The sequence below is a fragment of the Hylobates moloch genome, unplaced genomic scaffold, assembly GCF_009828535.3.
Source record: "Hylobates moloch isolate HMO894 unplaced genomic scaffold, HMol_V3 SCAFFOLD_29, whole genome shotgun sequence".
NCBI lineage: Eukaryota > Metazoa > Chordata > Mammalia > Primates > Hylobatidae > Hylobates > Hylobates moloch.
Window position 1 is genome coordinate 1,189,849 of NW_026652304.1, and position 15,760 is coordinate 1,205,608.

Below are 15,760 nucleotides of genomic sequence, written 5' to 3' on the forward strand. Positions count from 1 at the left end.
CCTGTATTCGATCAATCAACAAATATATATCAGGTGCCTGCTGAGTACAAGGTACCATATCAGACACCAAAAGCCATACAAATAAACAAAACCTAACCCCAAATAATTTACAGATTAGTGTGGGAACAATGAGGGGTGAAAGCGAAGTATTATAGGATCAAAAAAAGGGACATTTGAATGGGTTCAGAAATTTACGGAAAGATTTGATGCCATCTCTTGAAAGGTGAGCAATTTTCTGTCAAACAAAGCAGTATCTGCCCTCTGCCTATCCCTTAGAAGGAAAGTAAAAGACTTTTAAAGTGATACCAATGTGTGAAGGCATTGAAAATATAATGTATGTATATAAGGATAATGTGTAGAAGATTTTGTAAATATTAAAATGTGAAAGCTGATTTAAAAGTTGAACTTTGGATACAAACCATTTTAATAAATACTAGTTTTGATTAAGGTATTATTTTTAGTACGTTTGGATTCTGATCTCCAATCGCCTATTATTTATTAACTAATTCATTTATTACACATGCATCCGAGGATACAGCAATAAGCAAGGCAGGTCCATGGTGTGGAGAGAGGGGAGGAAGGAGCTGGGCGGAAAATAAATATATAACTAAAAAAGTGAACGAACAAGACGATTTCAGGCAATGTTCAGTAATATGAAGACAACAAAACAGGGTAGCATGGCAGGGACTTCAGGATGGTGTATCTTTAGAATGGGGGTCAAGCAAGGCATCTCTGGGGAGATGACATCTGATTAAGATCTGTGGGCTGTGCAGGAAGCAGACCCACACAGGCAAAGGGAGCAAAAATGGCAAAAGCTCTAAGGCAGTAATGAGTTGGTTTTATTGACCACAGAGAGGTCAGTGGGAATGTGGGGCAGAGCTGTGTCAGATGAGGCCAGAGACGTAGATGATGTGAGGTTTCTTGTAGACTACAGTAAGGAGTTTGGGGTTTTGCCTTCTTTAGTGCAATGGGAAACCACCTAGTGTTTAAGCAGGACAAGGAATGCCCTGTTCACATGAAATCATGTCTACTTGTTATCTAGAGAGTATATTGTAAGGAGGCAAAGATGGGAGGGAGGGAGCCAGTTAGGAGGCTGTTAAAGGTCAGGCAAGAAGTGAAGAGGTTTAGACCAGGATGAGGGCAGTGGAAATGGAGAGAAGAACACAGAATCAATGTATAGTGTGTGGGGGGTGGGAGAGAGGGGAGTGGGGGCAGTGGGGGGATTGTAGGGCTAAGGCCCTTGGCCCCCTAGAGGGTAGAAAATCACTGACATGAGGCAGATTAATAGAAAAGGAATATAAATTTATTTAATATATATACACAGGAGCCTTCGGAGTGGAGACCCCACCTCCACTGACATACAGAATATATACCATATTGAGGTTACAGAAAGATTGTGAGCTCAGAAAATGGCCCAAAACAGGTTTTCATGGTAAGACAGGTTATTGGAGGGAGAAAGGCAGAGGCTTGGCTAGCAAAGCTGATCTTGTAATGTAGATGAAACCTCACAGGTATAGCCCTCAAAGAGAATAGATGGTAAAGGTCTTTTTCAGATCTTTATGGTGTTTGACTCTCAGTTCATCTTTCCTAGACCTGGACAAAGGCAGGGCTAGCTGCATTAGTGCAGATTCTCTACAGATCTACAGAAGCAAGTTTACCCCCTAAAAGGCAGCTTTGCAGGGCCATTTCAGAATTTGTCAAAGAAATATATTTTGGAGTAAAATATTTTGATTTCCTTCAGTTCCCATTTTGAAACTTAAAAAACGTTTCACATATTAAAAGCTAAATGGACAATTTTGAAGAGATTTGTGTTAAAGTTTGTTTGATAGAGATTGGGTGTGATGGCTCATGCCCATAGTCCTAGAGTTTTGGGAGGCCAAGGTGAGGGGAATGCTCGAGGCTGGGAGTTCAAGACCAGCCTGGGCAACATAGCAAGACCCTCATCTTTACAAGAAATTTTTTTTCAAAAAAGTATCCAGGCATGGTGGCATGTACCTGTAGTCTCAGCTGCTCAGAAAGCTGAGGCAGGAGGATCGCTTGAGCCCAGGAGTTTGAAGTTACAAGGAGCTGTGATCACAGCACTGCACTGAAGCCTGGGTAACAGAGTGATACTTTGTCTGAATAAAATAAAAAAAAAGGTTATTTGATAGAGATAGACAAAGGAGTGGAAAAGCAAATTAAGATAAACAGAAAAAATGCAAATTGAAATATATTGTTCCATGTCTTCTTTAGTCAGTCTCTTAGTCCTGAGAATAGAACAGTTAAGTTAAATAGCTGTGTCCCATTCCAGAAGGTGGCATTGCAAATGGGCTGGGCCTCTATATATGATGCAGGCAAACAGATCTTTAATAAGAGGCATTTCTAAGGAAAGAGAAGAAAAACAAAGTTTAATATCTAGAGTAGTCTATAGACTTGTTTTTCTAGAGTTTGTGAAGCATCTTCAGATTGCAGTAGCAATCTGAACAGATTTTTCTGGATTGTAGTTCAGTTCAGATGAATGGTCAAGTGAATTTTCTGAGAAGTCCATACATCAGCAGGCACATAGGTTGTTTACTTACAAGTTTCTGTTATTTCTCCCAAAGTTTAGTTGCCTAGCTTCAGTTTGTGGGGCATTAAGAAAAGCAGTTTTGGCTGAGCATCGTGATTCACACCTGTAAATCCCAGCACTTTGGGAGGCCGAGGTGGGCGGATCACCTGAGGTCAGGAGTTTGAGACCAACCTGGCCAATGTGGTGAAACCCCATCTCTACTAATAATACAAAAATTAGCCAGGTGTGGTGGCAGGTGCCTGTAATCCCAGCTACACGGGAGGCTGAGGCAGGAGAATCGCTTGAACCTGGGAGGCAGAGATTGCAGTGTGCCAAGATCACGCCATTGCACTCCAGCCTGGGCAACAAAAGCGAAACTCAATCTCCAAAAATAAATAAATAAATATATAAATAAAATAAGGAAAATGGAAGGAAGATTCAGAAAACCTTAGTTTGGAAACTTGTAGCCATGAAAGAATTCAGGATTCAGTCCAAATTGTGGGAACATAATAAAAACTCAAAAACAATGGGCAAAGTTAGAATCTAGTAACATGCATACTACAGTTTTTTTTTTTAACATAATTTTTCTCTCTCTAGCCCCCAATTTCTACCAAAGACAAATCATAGTAGGACCAACTTATTTGCAAGATAAATTTTAGTCTTATTATACTTGGCCTAATTATCCATATAAAGTGCAGCAAGATTAGTGATTGGCCATACAGGCTTTTTAAAAATTGGCTTTGCTGGTACGTTTTTCATAAGAAATCTCAGATTAGACTTTCAAAAGTCTCTCAGCATTAACCAAACCAAAGGTTTATCTGTGCCTGCAGATAATCCATATGAATTGGGTGAATTCCTTTCTTCTCAAGGTCCCAATATAATTTGAGATTCCTGGCCCTGTCAGAAAGTGACATTCTTTACTTACCACAGGTCAGGAATTTTATAAAGGCATCACATAGAAAAATAAAAGGCCAATCTTCCCAAGGGGCTTTTCATTGGTTCTGTAAAGTTTTTCTGAATTCCTCAAAGCAGTCTGATCATATCTGAAAATATGCCATTCCAGTCAAAGCCTTGGTAAAATAACCAATGTTTCCAATTTTGTCCTGTGACAAAACATATTGAACTTATACAAATAACTATATTACCATACATTAAGAATACTCACAAATAGTTTCCAATTTCTGGAAAAATCAAGTAGAGAGAAAAAATATGCTACAAATTTTGCTTACAGAAGTGTAGTTTGCCCAATTTGTTGTAAGCTATAGACAATTCAAAGAAAAAAAGTTGGCCGGGCGCGGTGGCTCAAGCCTGTAATCCCAGCACTTTGGGAGGCCGAGGCGGGCGGATCACGAGGTCAGGAGATCGAGACCATCCTGGCTAACACGGTGGAACCCGTCTCTACTAAAAATACAAAAAAAAAATTAGCCGGGCGTGTTGGCGGGCGCCTGTAGTCCCAGCTACTCGGGAGGCTGAGGCAGGAGAATGGCGTGAACCCCGGGAGGCGGAGCTTGCAGTGAGCCGAGATCGCGCCACTGCACTCCAGCCTGGGGGACAGAGCAAGACTCCGTCTCAAAACAAAAAAAAAAAAAAAAAAAAAGTTATCTTGACTTTGGAAAGGAAAACATAAAAAGAATCAGCAATGTTTCAAACAAAACACCACCAAAAAAAAGTATTTCAGGCATCTATTAGTTCAATCCCATGTAATTAAATCTTGTTCTGCTTAATGTTGGGTTAGCAAATCTCATGAATGTATCAGCTTTTTAATTAGAGTCCTGGAAGTTTTTTCTTTTGAGACAGAGTCTCACTCTGTCACCCAGGCTGGAGTGTAGTCGTGTGATCTCAGCTCACTGGAACCTCTACCTCCTGGGTTTAAGCAATTCTCATGCCTCAGCCTCCTAAGTAGCTGGGATTACAGGTGTGCACCAGCACACCTGGCTAATTTTTGTATTTTTAGTAGAAATGGAGTTTTGCTTTGTTGGCCAGGCTGGTCTCAAACTCCTGACTTCAAGTGATCCACCTGCCTTGGCCTCCCAAATTGTTGGGATTACAGGCATGAGCCACTGCACCCAGCCATGGAAGTTTTTTCTTAGTCCAATAGTATAGTCTCCAAAGTTATCAGAAGTCTGTATTTTAGAATACTTGTAAGAGTCCTTTCCATGAATTTCCTTAAAGAAAAAGCAAATTTTGGACTGCAGCTGACTATAAACCACTTTTTAAGAAGAATAAAAGTAAAATAATTGTCTATGGATGACAAAAGTCTTAGGCTAGCCATGGTTAAAGACACAATTGATTAAAAAATTTGGTTACTTCTGTGGCACACAACAATTGAACATAATGATAATTATTACTGATAACATATACTAAGGCATCAGAATTACAGGAATTTCATTTTGGAACATATGTTATGCTAAGAGGGTATCCATAGATTAGATGTGCTCATAAAGAAAGGACAAGATGAAGAGTGCCTCATAGGACCATCAGGGTGAATGGTGGCAATGTTCACTGAGACAGGGAAGATTGTGAGTAAAGCAGGGTTTGGGAAGTAAAAAATATCAAGAGGTATAGAGTGTTCATGTGTGACAACATTGCTTTTGCCCTTGGGTAAGCTTAATTCCCAAAATATATCATTAATCCTTTCTGTTTATTTATGGGACATTTTAACTTTAATACTTTGTCTGCCTAGGATTAATTTTCTTCAGTCTGTGGTTGCTGAACACCAGCAATTTGATGAGCTGCTGCTTTCCTTTTCTGTCTGGATTAAGCTATTTATCAGTGAATTACAAACTACTTCTGAGATTAGCATAATGGACCATCAAGTAGCTCTTACTCGGCATAAGGTAAAGTGTTTTGTTCTTTTTTTAAGATTGAAGAAGAATTTTTTCATAAAAAAGTTCTTGAATTAAAAAGAGATGCAACATTTTTTAAAAAGTTTAAATGGTGGGAATTTAACTTTTTATTTATATGAAAATGTTTTAATAATTGAGCATATGAGTTAAGGCAATGAATTATGCAGACAAATTAAGCAGATAAAGCCACTTCAGATAAAATTGGCAACCATCTTAAGAAACTTTCTCTTCGTAGTGGAGCAAATGATTTCTAAGATAAAGTGGTAAGAATGTCCATTTTTAAGCTTCTCCGTTTGTTTTATTTCAATACTGAAAACTAATACTGAATTCAAATACTTTAAGGATATAGTTTTTCTGAATTACTATTCAGCTTTAAAGTGATTTAAAGCTTATTTCCCTTATTTATAAATTATGCATATGGAGGGGTGAAAAGATTTTTCCTCTGCTGTCTGAACGTTCAATTAATTTGAGTCTATGAAACAAACTGACAATAGACCAATTAACAGGAGAAATGGCAAACACATTTATTATGTGCATATTGTATGGGAGTCCCACAAAATATGACTCTAAGAATAACCAGATGACTAAAGTTTTTATGTTATACAGAAAGAAATAGGGGCTGGGGCTTCAGGAGGGTAGTAGGGACAAGCTATGGGAGGGTGAGGGGAGGAAATGCATTGTTAACAAAGGCTGTCTTATTATGCAGAAAAAGTTTCTCAGGTAGCACACCTCAGAATTACAGATGGCAGCCTGCGCTAAAAGCCTCTCCAAGTGAGATGTCAGACCTTAAGGGACTTTCCTGTGAGTTATTCCTCCCTGGTTGATGATTACATTCCTTCTGGAGGAACTTTCCTTAGTCAGATAAGAGAGCATCAGGAAAAGCTCTTCTCTGAATTTGCTGCTCCCCAGGTTCTCTCAGTTTAAAGTCCAAAGTGACATATTTTAGGGTATCATTTTCTGAGTCCCCAACACATTATATCTATCCTGGCACCAGAAAACATTCAAAAATTCCGATATTGATCATAAAGCATTGAAATAATGGAGATAAGCTATATAGTACGCATATAGCAACATGTAACAATAGAACATTTCATATTTATTGAGTGTTCACTCCTTGCTGGGTTCACTAATTGGTTTTGTGGCAGGGAAAAGCAACTTTCTCCTACCTTCAGGACAAGAGATAGTTTTACATCTTGGGGGAAGGTGCCCAGTGAATTTAGGCTCTACCATCCAAAGAGACTGAGAGAGAGCAGCTATCTTCACTGGTGATTACATTTCAAAGGGATGGCTCCCAGGTCCTTCAGAAAAATACTATAATACTATGGAGGTAGAAAAAACTGGCCGGAGCTTTAAGAAGAGTTACATCTCAAAGGGGCAGAGAATGAATTTACAATTACAAGTTTTCTAAAGTAAATGCTCTAAGAAAAAAAAAGGTCAGGATCTGCAGTCAAGAGGAAGCTATCTAAAGTTTAGTAGTCAAACAGGGGAATCTTAAAGTCATTGTTGTCAAGATTAAGATAGGTGATAATTTCTATTTAATGGAAACCACTGAGAATGTTGCCAATTTTTTGCTAGATTTTAAACATGATTTATTGTGAGCTAGTCAAATTTCCTACGCAGAAGTCTTGCATAAAATACAACTCTGATTTGGAACTAATTTAATGGAAAAAGATTTCTTCATGGATTTTGTGGATAGAAATTGTTAGTTAAAAAAATTAAACATTTAGATTTTTAAAGATGTATATGTATACACATATACATCTTTTAAATTTTTAAATTTAAAATTTTTTCACATACATGCATCTTTTAAAATTTAAAATTTTAACCTCCCGGGTTCATGCCATTCTCCTGCCTCAGCCTCCCGAGTAGCTGGGACTACAGGCGCCTGCCACCACGCCTGGATAATTTTTTGTACTTTTAGTAGAGACGGGGTTTCACCGTGTTAGCCAGGATAGTTTTGATCTCCTAACATTGTGATCCCCCTGCCTCAGCCTCCCAAAGTGCTGGGATTACAGGCATGAGCCACCGTGCCCGGCCCAGGGTTGTGTTTTATGTGAAAAATGCGGATGAGCAAAACAGAAAATTTTGTGAATTTTCTAAGATTCACTGTAGATGACCTTTAAGTACTATACTATCCATGGCACTTATGATAGATCTTCACATCACAAATCCTGTAGAATACCTCTGTCATAGACTGTAGCGTATCTCAGGAATCAATAACTCTCTCTTCCCTTCCAGGACCACGCAGCAGAAGTAGAGAGCAAAAAGGGTGAATTGCAGAGTCTGCAGGGTCACTTAGCAAAGTTGGGTTCTCTGGGCCGTGCTGAGGACCTCCACCTCCTGCAGGGAAAGGCTGAGGACTGCTTCCAGCTGTTTGAGGAGGCCAGCCAAGTTGTGGAGAGGCGGCAGCTTGCCCTGTCCCATTTGGCAGAATTCCTCCAGAGCCATGCCTCTCTGTCCGGCATTCTCCACCAGCTGAGGCAAACAGTGGAAGCAACCAACAGTATGAATAAGAACGAGTCTGATTTGATAGAAAAGGACCTCAATGATGCTCTTCAAAATGCTAAAGCATTAGAATCTGCTGCCGTCAGTCTGGATGGCATTCTTTCCAAAGCCCAATACCATCTGAAAATCGGGAGCTCTGAGCAAAGGACTTCCTGCAGAGCCACGGCTGATCAGCTCTGTGGAGAGGTAGAGAGGATCCAGAACCTTCTGGGAACCAAGCAGAGTGAGGCAGATGCCCTGGCAGTGCTGAAAAAATCATTCCAAGACCAAAAAGAGGAGCTTCTGAAAAGCATTGAGGACATTGAAGAAAGGACTGACAAAGAGCGATTGAAAGAACCTACCCGCCAAGCTCTTCAGCAGAGGTAAATAGGAAACTGTCACAGCCACTTGTCTCTTTTCTTTTGTATTTGTTCTGGAATTAACTTTTATGCAAAACTTTATTAGTACTGTCCAAGGAAAATAAAAACTCAGGACCCCAATTCACTCTACCAAAAGAAAGAAATTAAGCTGAGAGCTGAGTCATGCAAGAAGCTGCCTTTCCTTTTGTTCCTAAACAGATAGATACAGAGAAAAGGTTAAATATCTCCATGCTACTCTATGTTCACCTTGTCTTAGGTAAAGTGCTGATTTACTGAGCGCGAGATGAATTCGTAATTGACTATTCCCTGCCTGCTTCTTTTCTATTGCAACGTATGGATTAACCTTATCCTCTCTCTTTCCCCTCCAGCCCATTTTTCCCCTTTTAAGTGTTGAAGCCCTCAAAATCATCTTTGGAGAAAGGTATAAACCACAGACTGTTTCTGTGATTTCATATTTATTTCTTCTGGGCATGTCCTTAACCTTGGCAAAATCAACTTCTAAATCGATTGAGACCTGTCTCAGATACTTTTTGGTTTACAGTACCATATTTAGCAATTTCTTCTTTTTTTTTTTTTTACCACTTTGAAGATAAGATTAATGACTAATTTGACACTTGAGGAGTACTAAAATTTCTTTGGATTTCCCTAAAGTCTGTTTATGAGCAAAGAATATGTAGATCTTATTATCTATTTTTAAACAATTTTTTACTGATGGGAGAAGGGACTCATCTTCTGTAACAAGAATGAAGGCAGAAGAGAAAGGGAGTGATCCTAGTAGTTTTGGTGGTAAAAAGTATGAGGGAATTCCTCCCTGGTGGCTGAGAGCCTCTTGGTAGAGACTGGTGCAAGCTCATTAGTTCAGAGGAGAGGGCAGATGTTGGAGGAGAGAAAATGGTGTGAAACAGTTCTCTTGTAGAGGGGAGCTTAGGAAGGTGATGAACTGTGATTTGAGCTCTGTGTTCATTTAAAGTGAAACCAATCAGCTTGGCAGAGTCATCCTCTACAACTACTTTTAACTGTTTGCTTAGAGGTATGGAGAGGCAGAGGAGTGGGTTTAAGTAAGCAAAGCTGAGCTTTTGTCAGGTGAGTTCATTTGAGAAGCAAACAGGTCAAAGATAAGTTCCCTTAGTAAATCTGAAAAGTAACTGTCTTCTTAAAACTGTAGCCTTCTTTTCAATCTTTTTTTCTTCTTAATAGAACCTTCTGACTCCTGTTTTCAGGGCCACTTTCTCTTCCATTCTTTTTCAGTGGGCAAAGAAACAGCTGAAATGCATTCATGCCAAGGTATCATAATTGGTAAAGATTATGTTGTTCCTGACAAGACCATTGCTGGTTGTTTCCTTTTAACCAGAATCAAACATTAAGTCGAAGATTTAGTCAGATGATAGTGGAATCAATATTAGAACTGGGCTCCTGAGGTTATACCCTTTATAGGCAATAAATTATCTGATTAGTTTAACAATAAATTGACAAAAGGGAATGATACTTGGGAAGAAAAAATAGCCTCCAGAATAAAGAGAGAACAAGGTGCCCAGTGTTGCTCACCCTGGATGCCAGCAGTATCATTGGTGCTGCAGGGTGGCATGGCCTTCTTAGACCGAGCAGACAGGAGATCCTAAAATTGCTGGAGTAGAAAGCCCAGGGTGAGCTTAAGAGCCGCATCAGTACCCACAACACTGCACTCACCAAAGTCACACATCGGGTGCAGAAAATGTTCTATTGAGTTAATGGACTTATTTAAATTCCAGCCATACTAATGCTTCACTGTGCCACCTTGGGAAAACCTCTTCTCTTCTTGTAAGGTGGGGATAATAAGAACACCTGCCCCCAGCCACCATCTTTTAGGAATTAAATGGGATAAAGCATGTAGACTCGTTGTGTGAACTCTACAGTCCTATACCAAACTGTAAGAATGAAGAGTCAATGGCTGCCTCTATGTGGCCACCTTTTTAAAAATTTGAGACAGGGTCATGCTCTGTCACCCAGGCTAGAGTGCAGTGGTGCAATCATGGCTCACTGTGGCCTCAAACTTTTGGGCTCAAGTGATCCTTCAGCCTCAGCCTCCCACATAGCTGAGACTATACACATGTACCACCACACCCAGCTAAATTTTTTTTTTATTTTTTTTTTGTAGAAATAAGGTCTTACTGTGTTGCCCAGGTTGGTCTTGAATTCCTGGTCTCCACCAATTCTCCCACCTTGGCCTCCCAAAATGCTGATATTATGGGTATGAGCCACTGTGGCTGGTGATATGGCCACTTTTTATAAATGCTCAGATATTAATAGATTAGGGACAAAAATTATCATTTCCTTATGGCAATCTTTTCAACAAGGCAGGTAATTTAAGTTTTATATATATATATATATATATATATATATTACAGAGCTCAGTAAAGCTAATTTGATATTGAATGAAACAACTGTAATTGTTAAACACTATTATTTACATGGATTGAACCTCATGGCCCAGAAACATTTCTTACCAATGATTTTACAATAAATATTTACCTAGTTAGCTTACGAGATCAGCCTTAGTTTTGAAAATCGTATACTGTCAAAGCAAAGTAGAAAGAAAATACAAACCTAATAGAAGGTTGATGGTTAGTAGTAAGAATGACTTTCAATGTTTTCTGAGGTACAGTCTGAGTTATTTTGCAAAATTAACTTTAAAAGTACCTTTATCCGTTGATAAACATTAATTTAATTTCTGTGTTAAAAGTTTTTCTAGCTGTCTAAATGAGTGCTTTATGGACTCATCATATACTTATGGAGAAGAAATATTCGTTTACTACCTTTAGCAAATTAATAGGAAAATAACATTTTAATTCACAGGTTAAGAGTGTTTAATCAGCTAGAAGATGAATTGAATTCTCATGAGCATGAACTATGTTGGTTGAAAGACAAAGCCAAACAAATTGCCCAGAAAGATGTAGCTTTTGCACCTGAAGTTGACAGGGAGATAAACCGCTTAGAGGTCACCTGGGATGATACCAAAAGACTAATTCATGAAAAGTAAGTCAAACCCCACCCAGTTCTTGTTTTAACTTCCCACTTACTTTGTGACATTGGGACATTGCCTGTTTAGCATTGATGTGATCAGTAGTTAAATATCTTTTACCATTTTAGGTATTCTGTGTCACTTTCATAACATTGAAAATTTACTTATTTCTACAGAACTTTATTGAGAATGTTGCTTTGAGATAACAATTATAGGCCAGGCATGGTGGCTCACGCCTGTAATCCCAGCACTTTGCGAGGCCAAGGCGGGCGAATCACCTGAGGTCACAAGTTCAAGACCATCCTGGCCAACATAGTGAAATCCCATCTCTACTAAAAATACAAAAATTTGCTGGGTGTGGTGGAGGGTGCCTGTAATGCCAGCTACTCAGGAGGCCGAGGCAGGAGAATCACTTGAACCCCGGAGGTGTAGGTTGCAGTGAGCCGAAATCACACCACAGAATTCCAGGCTGGAAGACAGAGTGAGACTCCTTCTCAAAAAAAAAAAAAAGAAAATTACATGTGAAATTCAGTGCATAAAGCAGGAGTTGTCAACAGTTATGCAGTGCTACCATGACAGCCTTAACTTTTAATTTTCTATTTTTTTTGTTTTGTTGTACTTGTTTGTAATTGAGGTATAATTTAAACACACTAAAATTTACTTTTTTTCATATGCAATGCTATCAGTTTTGACAAACTTATACAGTTGTGTAACTGTTAAATTTCACAATGAAAGTTCTACCACCTAAAAAATGGCCTTATCTCTTCCCCTTGCCCTTAGCCCACTGGCAACCAGGGATCAGTTTTGCACATCTATAGTTTTGTCTCTTCTTAGAATCATTTATAAACAAAATCACATAGAATGTGACCTGGCTTCTTTTATTTAGCACAACATATGTCATTGTGTGTATCAATGGTTCATTCTTTTTTTTTTTTTGAGATGGAGTCTCACTCTGTCACCCAGGCTGGAGTGCGGTGGTGCTATCTCTGCCCACTGCAAGCTCCACCTCCCAGGCTCATGCCATCCTCATGCGTCAGCCTCCCAAGTAGCTGGGATAACAGGCGCCCGCCACCACACCCGGCTAATTTTTTGTGTGTTTTTAGTAGAGATGGGGTTTCACCGTGTTAGCCAGGATGGTCTCGATTTCCTGACCTCGTGATCCACCCGCCTCAGCCTCCCAAAGTGCTGGGACTACAGGTGTGAGCCACTGCGCCCGGCCAGTTCATTCATTTTTTATAGCTGAATATTCCACTGAATGGGTGTACTACAGTTCATTCATTTACTGGTTGATGGACAATTGGGTTCTTTCCAGTTTGGACGATTATAAATAAAGTATTTATAAACATTCACATTCAAGTTTTTGCATGTACGTAAGTTTTTATTTCATTTGGGTAAATAATCTAAAAATGAGGCTCTGGATTGTATAGCAAAAATATACGTTTAACTTTATAAGAACCTGCCAAACTATTTTTCAAAGTAGTTGCACCATTTTGCACTCACACCAGTCCTGTGTAAGATTTCCAGTTGCTCCACATAATTTCTAACACTTGGTATTGTGACGTTTTTGTTTATTTGCTTGTTTGACATTCTACTAGATGTGTAGAGCCATCTGTGTGTGTGTGTGTGTGTGTCTTTAACTTTCCTTGTGGAGCAGGACTAACTCATAGGCATTGTGCTCAGAATTGGCACATTTTGTTTTTAATTTGTATATCCCTGATGACTGATATTGAGCATATTTTGATAAGTTATTTGCAATCTGTATATCTGTTTAAATATTCAAGTTGGCCGATTTGGGTGATATTTTTGTTATTGAGGTCTTTTTTATATCAATACAATCCCAATTAAAATACCCACAGAATTTTTGTAGAAATTGACGAGATGATTTAAAAATGTATACATAAAAGCACAAGACCTACTAGAATAGCCAGTACAGTTTTCAAAAAGAATTGGAGGACTTTGCTGGCAACTCTGGTACCTAAAATAAATAAGTAAGTAAGTAAGTAAATGAATAAATAACAAATGAAAAAGGATTGGAGGACTTATACTAGCTAGTTTCAGTGTGGTACAGGCTGAAGGATAAACATATAAATGAGTGGAACACAGTCCAGAAATAGACCCAAACATATACAGTCAATTGTTTTGACAAAGATATAAAGAAAGTTTGGCGGAGAAAGAATAATGTTTTCAATAAATGATACTAGAACAATTGGACATTCATATGCATTTAAAAAAGTGACCCTCAACATGTACTTTACATCATGTACAAAGGCCTATTAAACAAAATTTGGAGCACATTATATGATGTAGACTATTACTGTAGGCATTTTCAATTGAATCATGTTGTGCAAACTTTATTCTATATTATTAAACATTATCCTACATTGTGATTTCTTAGAGGTTGCACAGTGTCCTATCATAAGAATGTATCTAGATTTATTTAATAATTGACCTGTTTTTAACATTTTGGTTATTTCTGTAGTTTCTCCTATTACAAATAATGGTGTGAAGAATATCACTTTACCTAAATCTTAGTGCACATAATTTTATTTCTTTGGAAAATCTCTGGATGTAAACTTGCTTGCTCAAAGGCATTTTATTCTTTTGTTGTTGTTTCTTTTATGAGACAGTCTGCCTGTATCGCCCAGGCTGGAGCACAGTGGTGTGATCTTGGCTCACTGCAACCTCCACCACCCGAGTTCAAGCCTTTCTCATGCCTCAGCCTCCTAAGTAGGATTACAGGCATGCGCCACCAAGCCAGACTGATTTTTTCATTTTTAGTAGAGACGATGTTTTGCCCTGTTGGCCAGGCTGGTCTCGAACTCCTGGCCTCAAGTGATCAGCCTGCCTTGGCCTCGCAAAGTGCTAGGATTACAGGCATGATCCATGGCGCCCAGCTGTTTTTTGTTTGTGTGTGTGTATGTGTTTGTTTGTTTGTTTAAAAAAAAAAAAGCCTACAGCTTCCGATATTCCCAGAGGGTCTTCCATCCAAGTACTAACCAGGCTGGACCCTGCTTACCTTCAGAAGATCAAATTAGATCAGGTGCATTCAGGGTGATATGATTGTAGACCACCTTATTTTTATAAACAACAGCTATCTTCTCCTTTTGACAGTCTTCAGGGTAGTGATATCCAATGAGAATTTATTACATTGAGATGGAAAGAAAATCTGATATATACTTTAATTACTGAGTAATCTTTTTATTTGTTAGTTTTGGGCTATGTTTTGTTTTATGGTTGTTTTCTTTCCCGCAACATATGCCATTATGAAATAATGAAAACAACATGAAAAAGACAATTAAAAATATATATATTTGGGTGACTCATCTATGTAAGTTTGAGTTGGCAAGAACATATATTGCTTCTTTGTCATCGAGTTCATAGATTTGTTTCAATGGTCATTGATTTCATAGATTTTCTTTCAATGGTTGTGTACATACCTCATTCACGGAGAATATTTTGGACATTGGAGTCAGTAGGATTAACCAGCAGCACTAGTTTGAGGACAGTATGTAGGAATCCATCTATGCGTATTAATACCTTTATGTAGTGAAACATCAAGTCCAATTGTAGGGAACTCTCCCTTTTCCTGATACATGACACCAAATAATATATTTTCTTTAATCATTACAGTCAGGGTCAGTGCTGTGGACTTATTGACTTAATGAGAGAATATCAGAACCTGAAATCAGCTGTATCTAAAGTCTTAGAAAATGCCAGCAGTGTGATTGTAACCAGAACTACCATAAAAGATCAGGAGGATCTTAAATGGGCTTTTTCCAAGGTAAAATTCAAAATGTGTTTATGTTGGTATTCTGCTTTAGTAGATCTGGTTTTTACTCATAAAGCAGTTATCTGCACAATTCTTATCAGTATACTTAGATGTGGATAATTCATGCGAACGAGCTCAAGTTTTTTTCCCCTAGGAATGCTGACATTCTAGGATTCTAGCAATTCAAGAAAATGGTGCTATATATATTCATGTAGTTAATTAATATCACTAATTTCTGCATAAGGTCAATTATGAATTAAATTTCTTAGAGGCAAATGATTTTAAACTCATGACTTATCACCGACTATTTTATTAATTAAGAAATCATTTATCCACAGCATGAAACTGCCAAGAACAAAATGAATTACAAACAGAAAGACTTGGATAACTTTACCAGCAAAGGAAAACACTTGTTATCTGAGCTGAAAAAAATTCACAGTAGTGATTTCAGCTTGGTGAAAACGGACATGGAGAGCACCGTGGACAAATGGCTGGATGTAAGATAATCACCTGGGATTCTGCGAACCATTTAAATATTCACATTCCCCAATCAAGTTTTTGGGCAAAGCATTATTCAAGGATGTGAATTTCACTTTTTTTTTTGGAGACGGAGTTTCACTCTTGTTGCCCAGGCTGGAGTGCAATGGCGCAATCTCAGCTCACCGCAACCTCTGCCTCCCGGGTTCAAGCGATTCTCCTGCCTCAGCCACCCCGAGTAGCTGGGATTACAGGCATGCGCCACCATGCCCAGCTAAT

At 38.6% G+C, this 15,760-nt stretch overlaps 1 protein-coding gene across 1 annotated transcript in view; it reads left to right on the top strand.

Moving 5' to 3' along the window:
• Positions 1 to 15,760, top strand: part of LOC116463206 (nesprin-1) — a 532,426-nt gene that overhangs the window by 219,039 nt on the left and 297,627 nt on the right. The window contains exons 40-44 of the mRNA XM_032146204.2: positions 5,211 to 5,364; positions 7,612 to 8,240; positions 11,070 to 11,249; positions 14,866 to 15,016; positions 15,343 to 15,501. Of these exons, the coding sequence (XP_032002095.1) occupies positions 5,211 to 5,364; positions 7,612 to 8,240; positions 11,070 to 11,249; positions 14,866 to 15,016; positions 15,343 to 15,501 (1,273 nt within the window). The remainder of the gene's footprint in view (positions 1 to 5,210; positions 5,365 to 7,611; positions 8,241 to 11,069; positions 11,250 to 14,865; positions 15,017 to 15,342; positions 15,502 to 15,760) is intronic.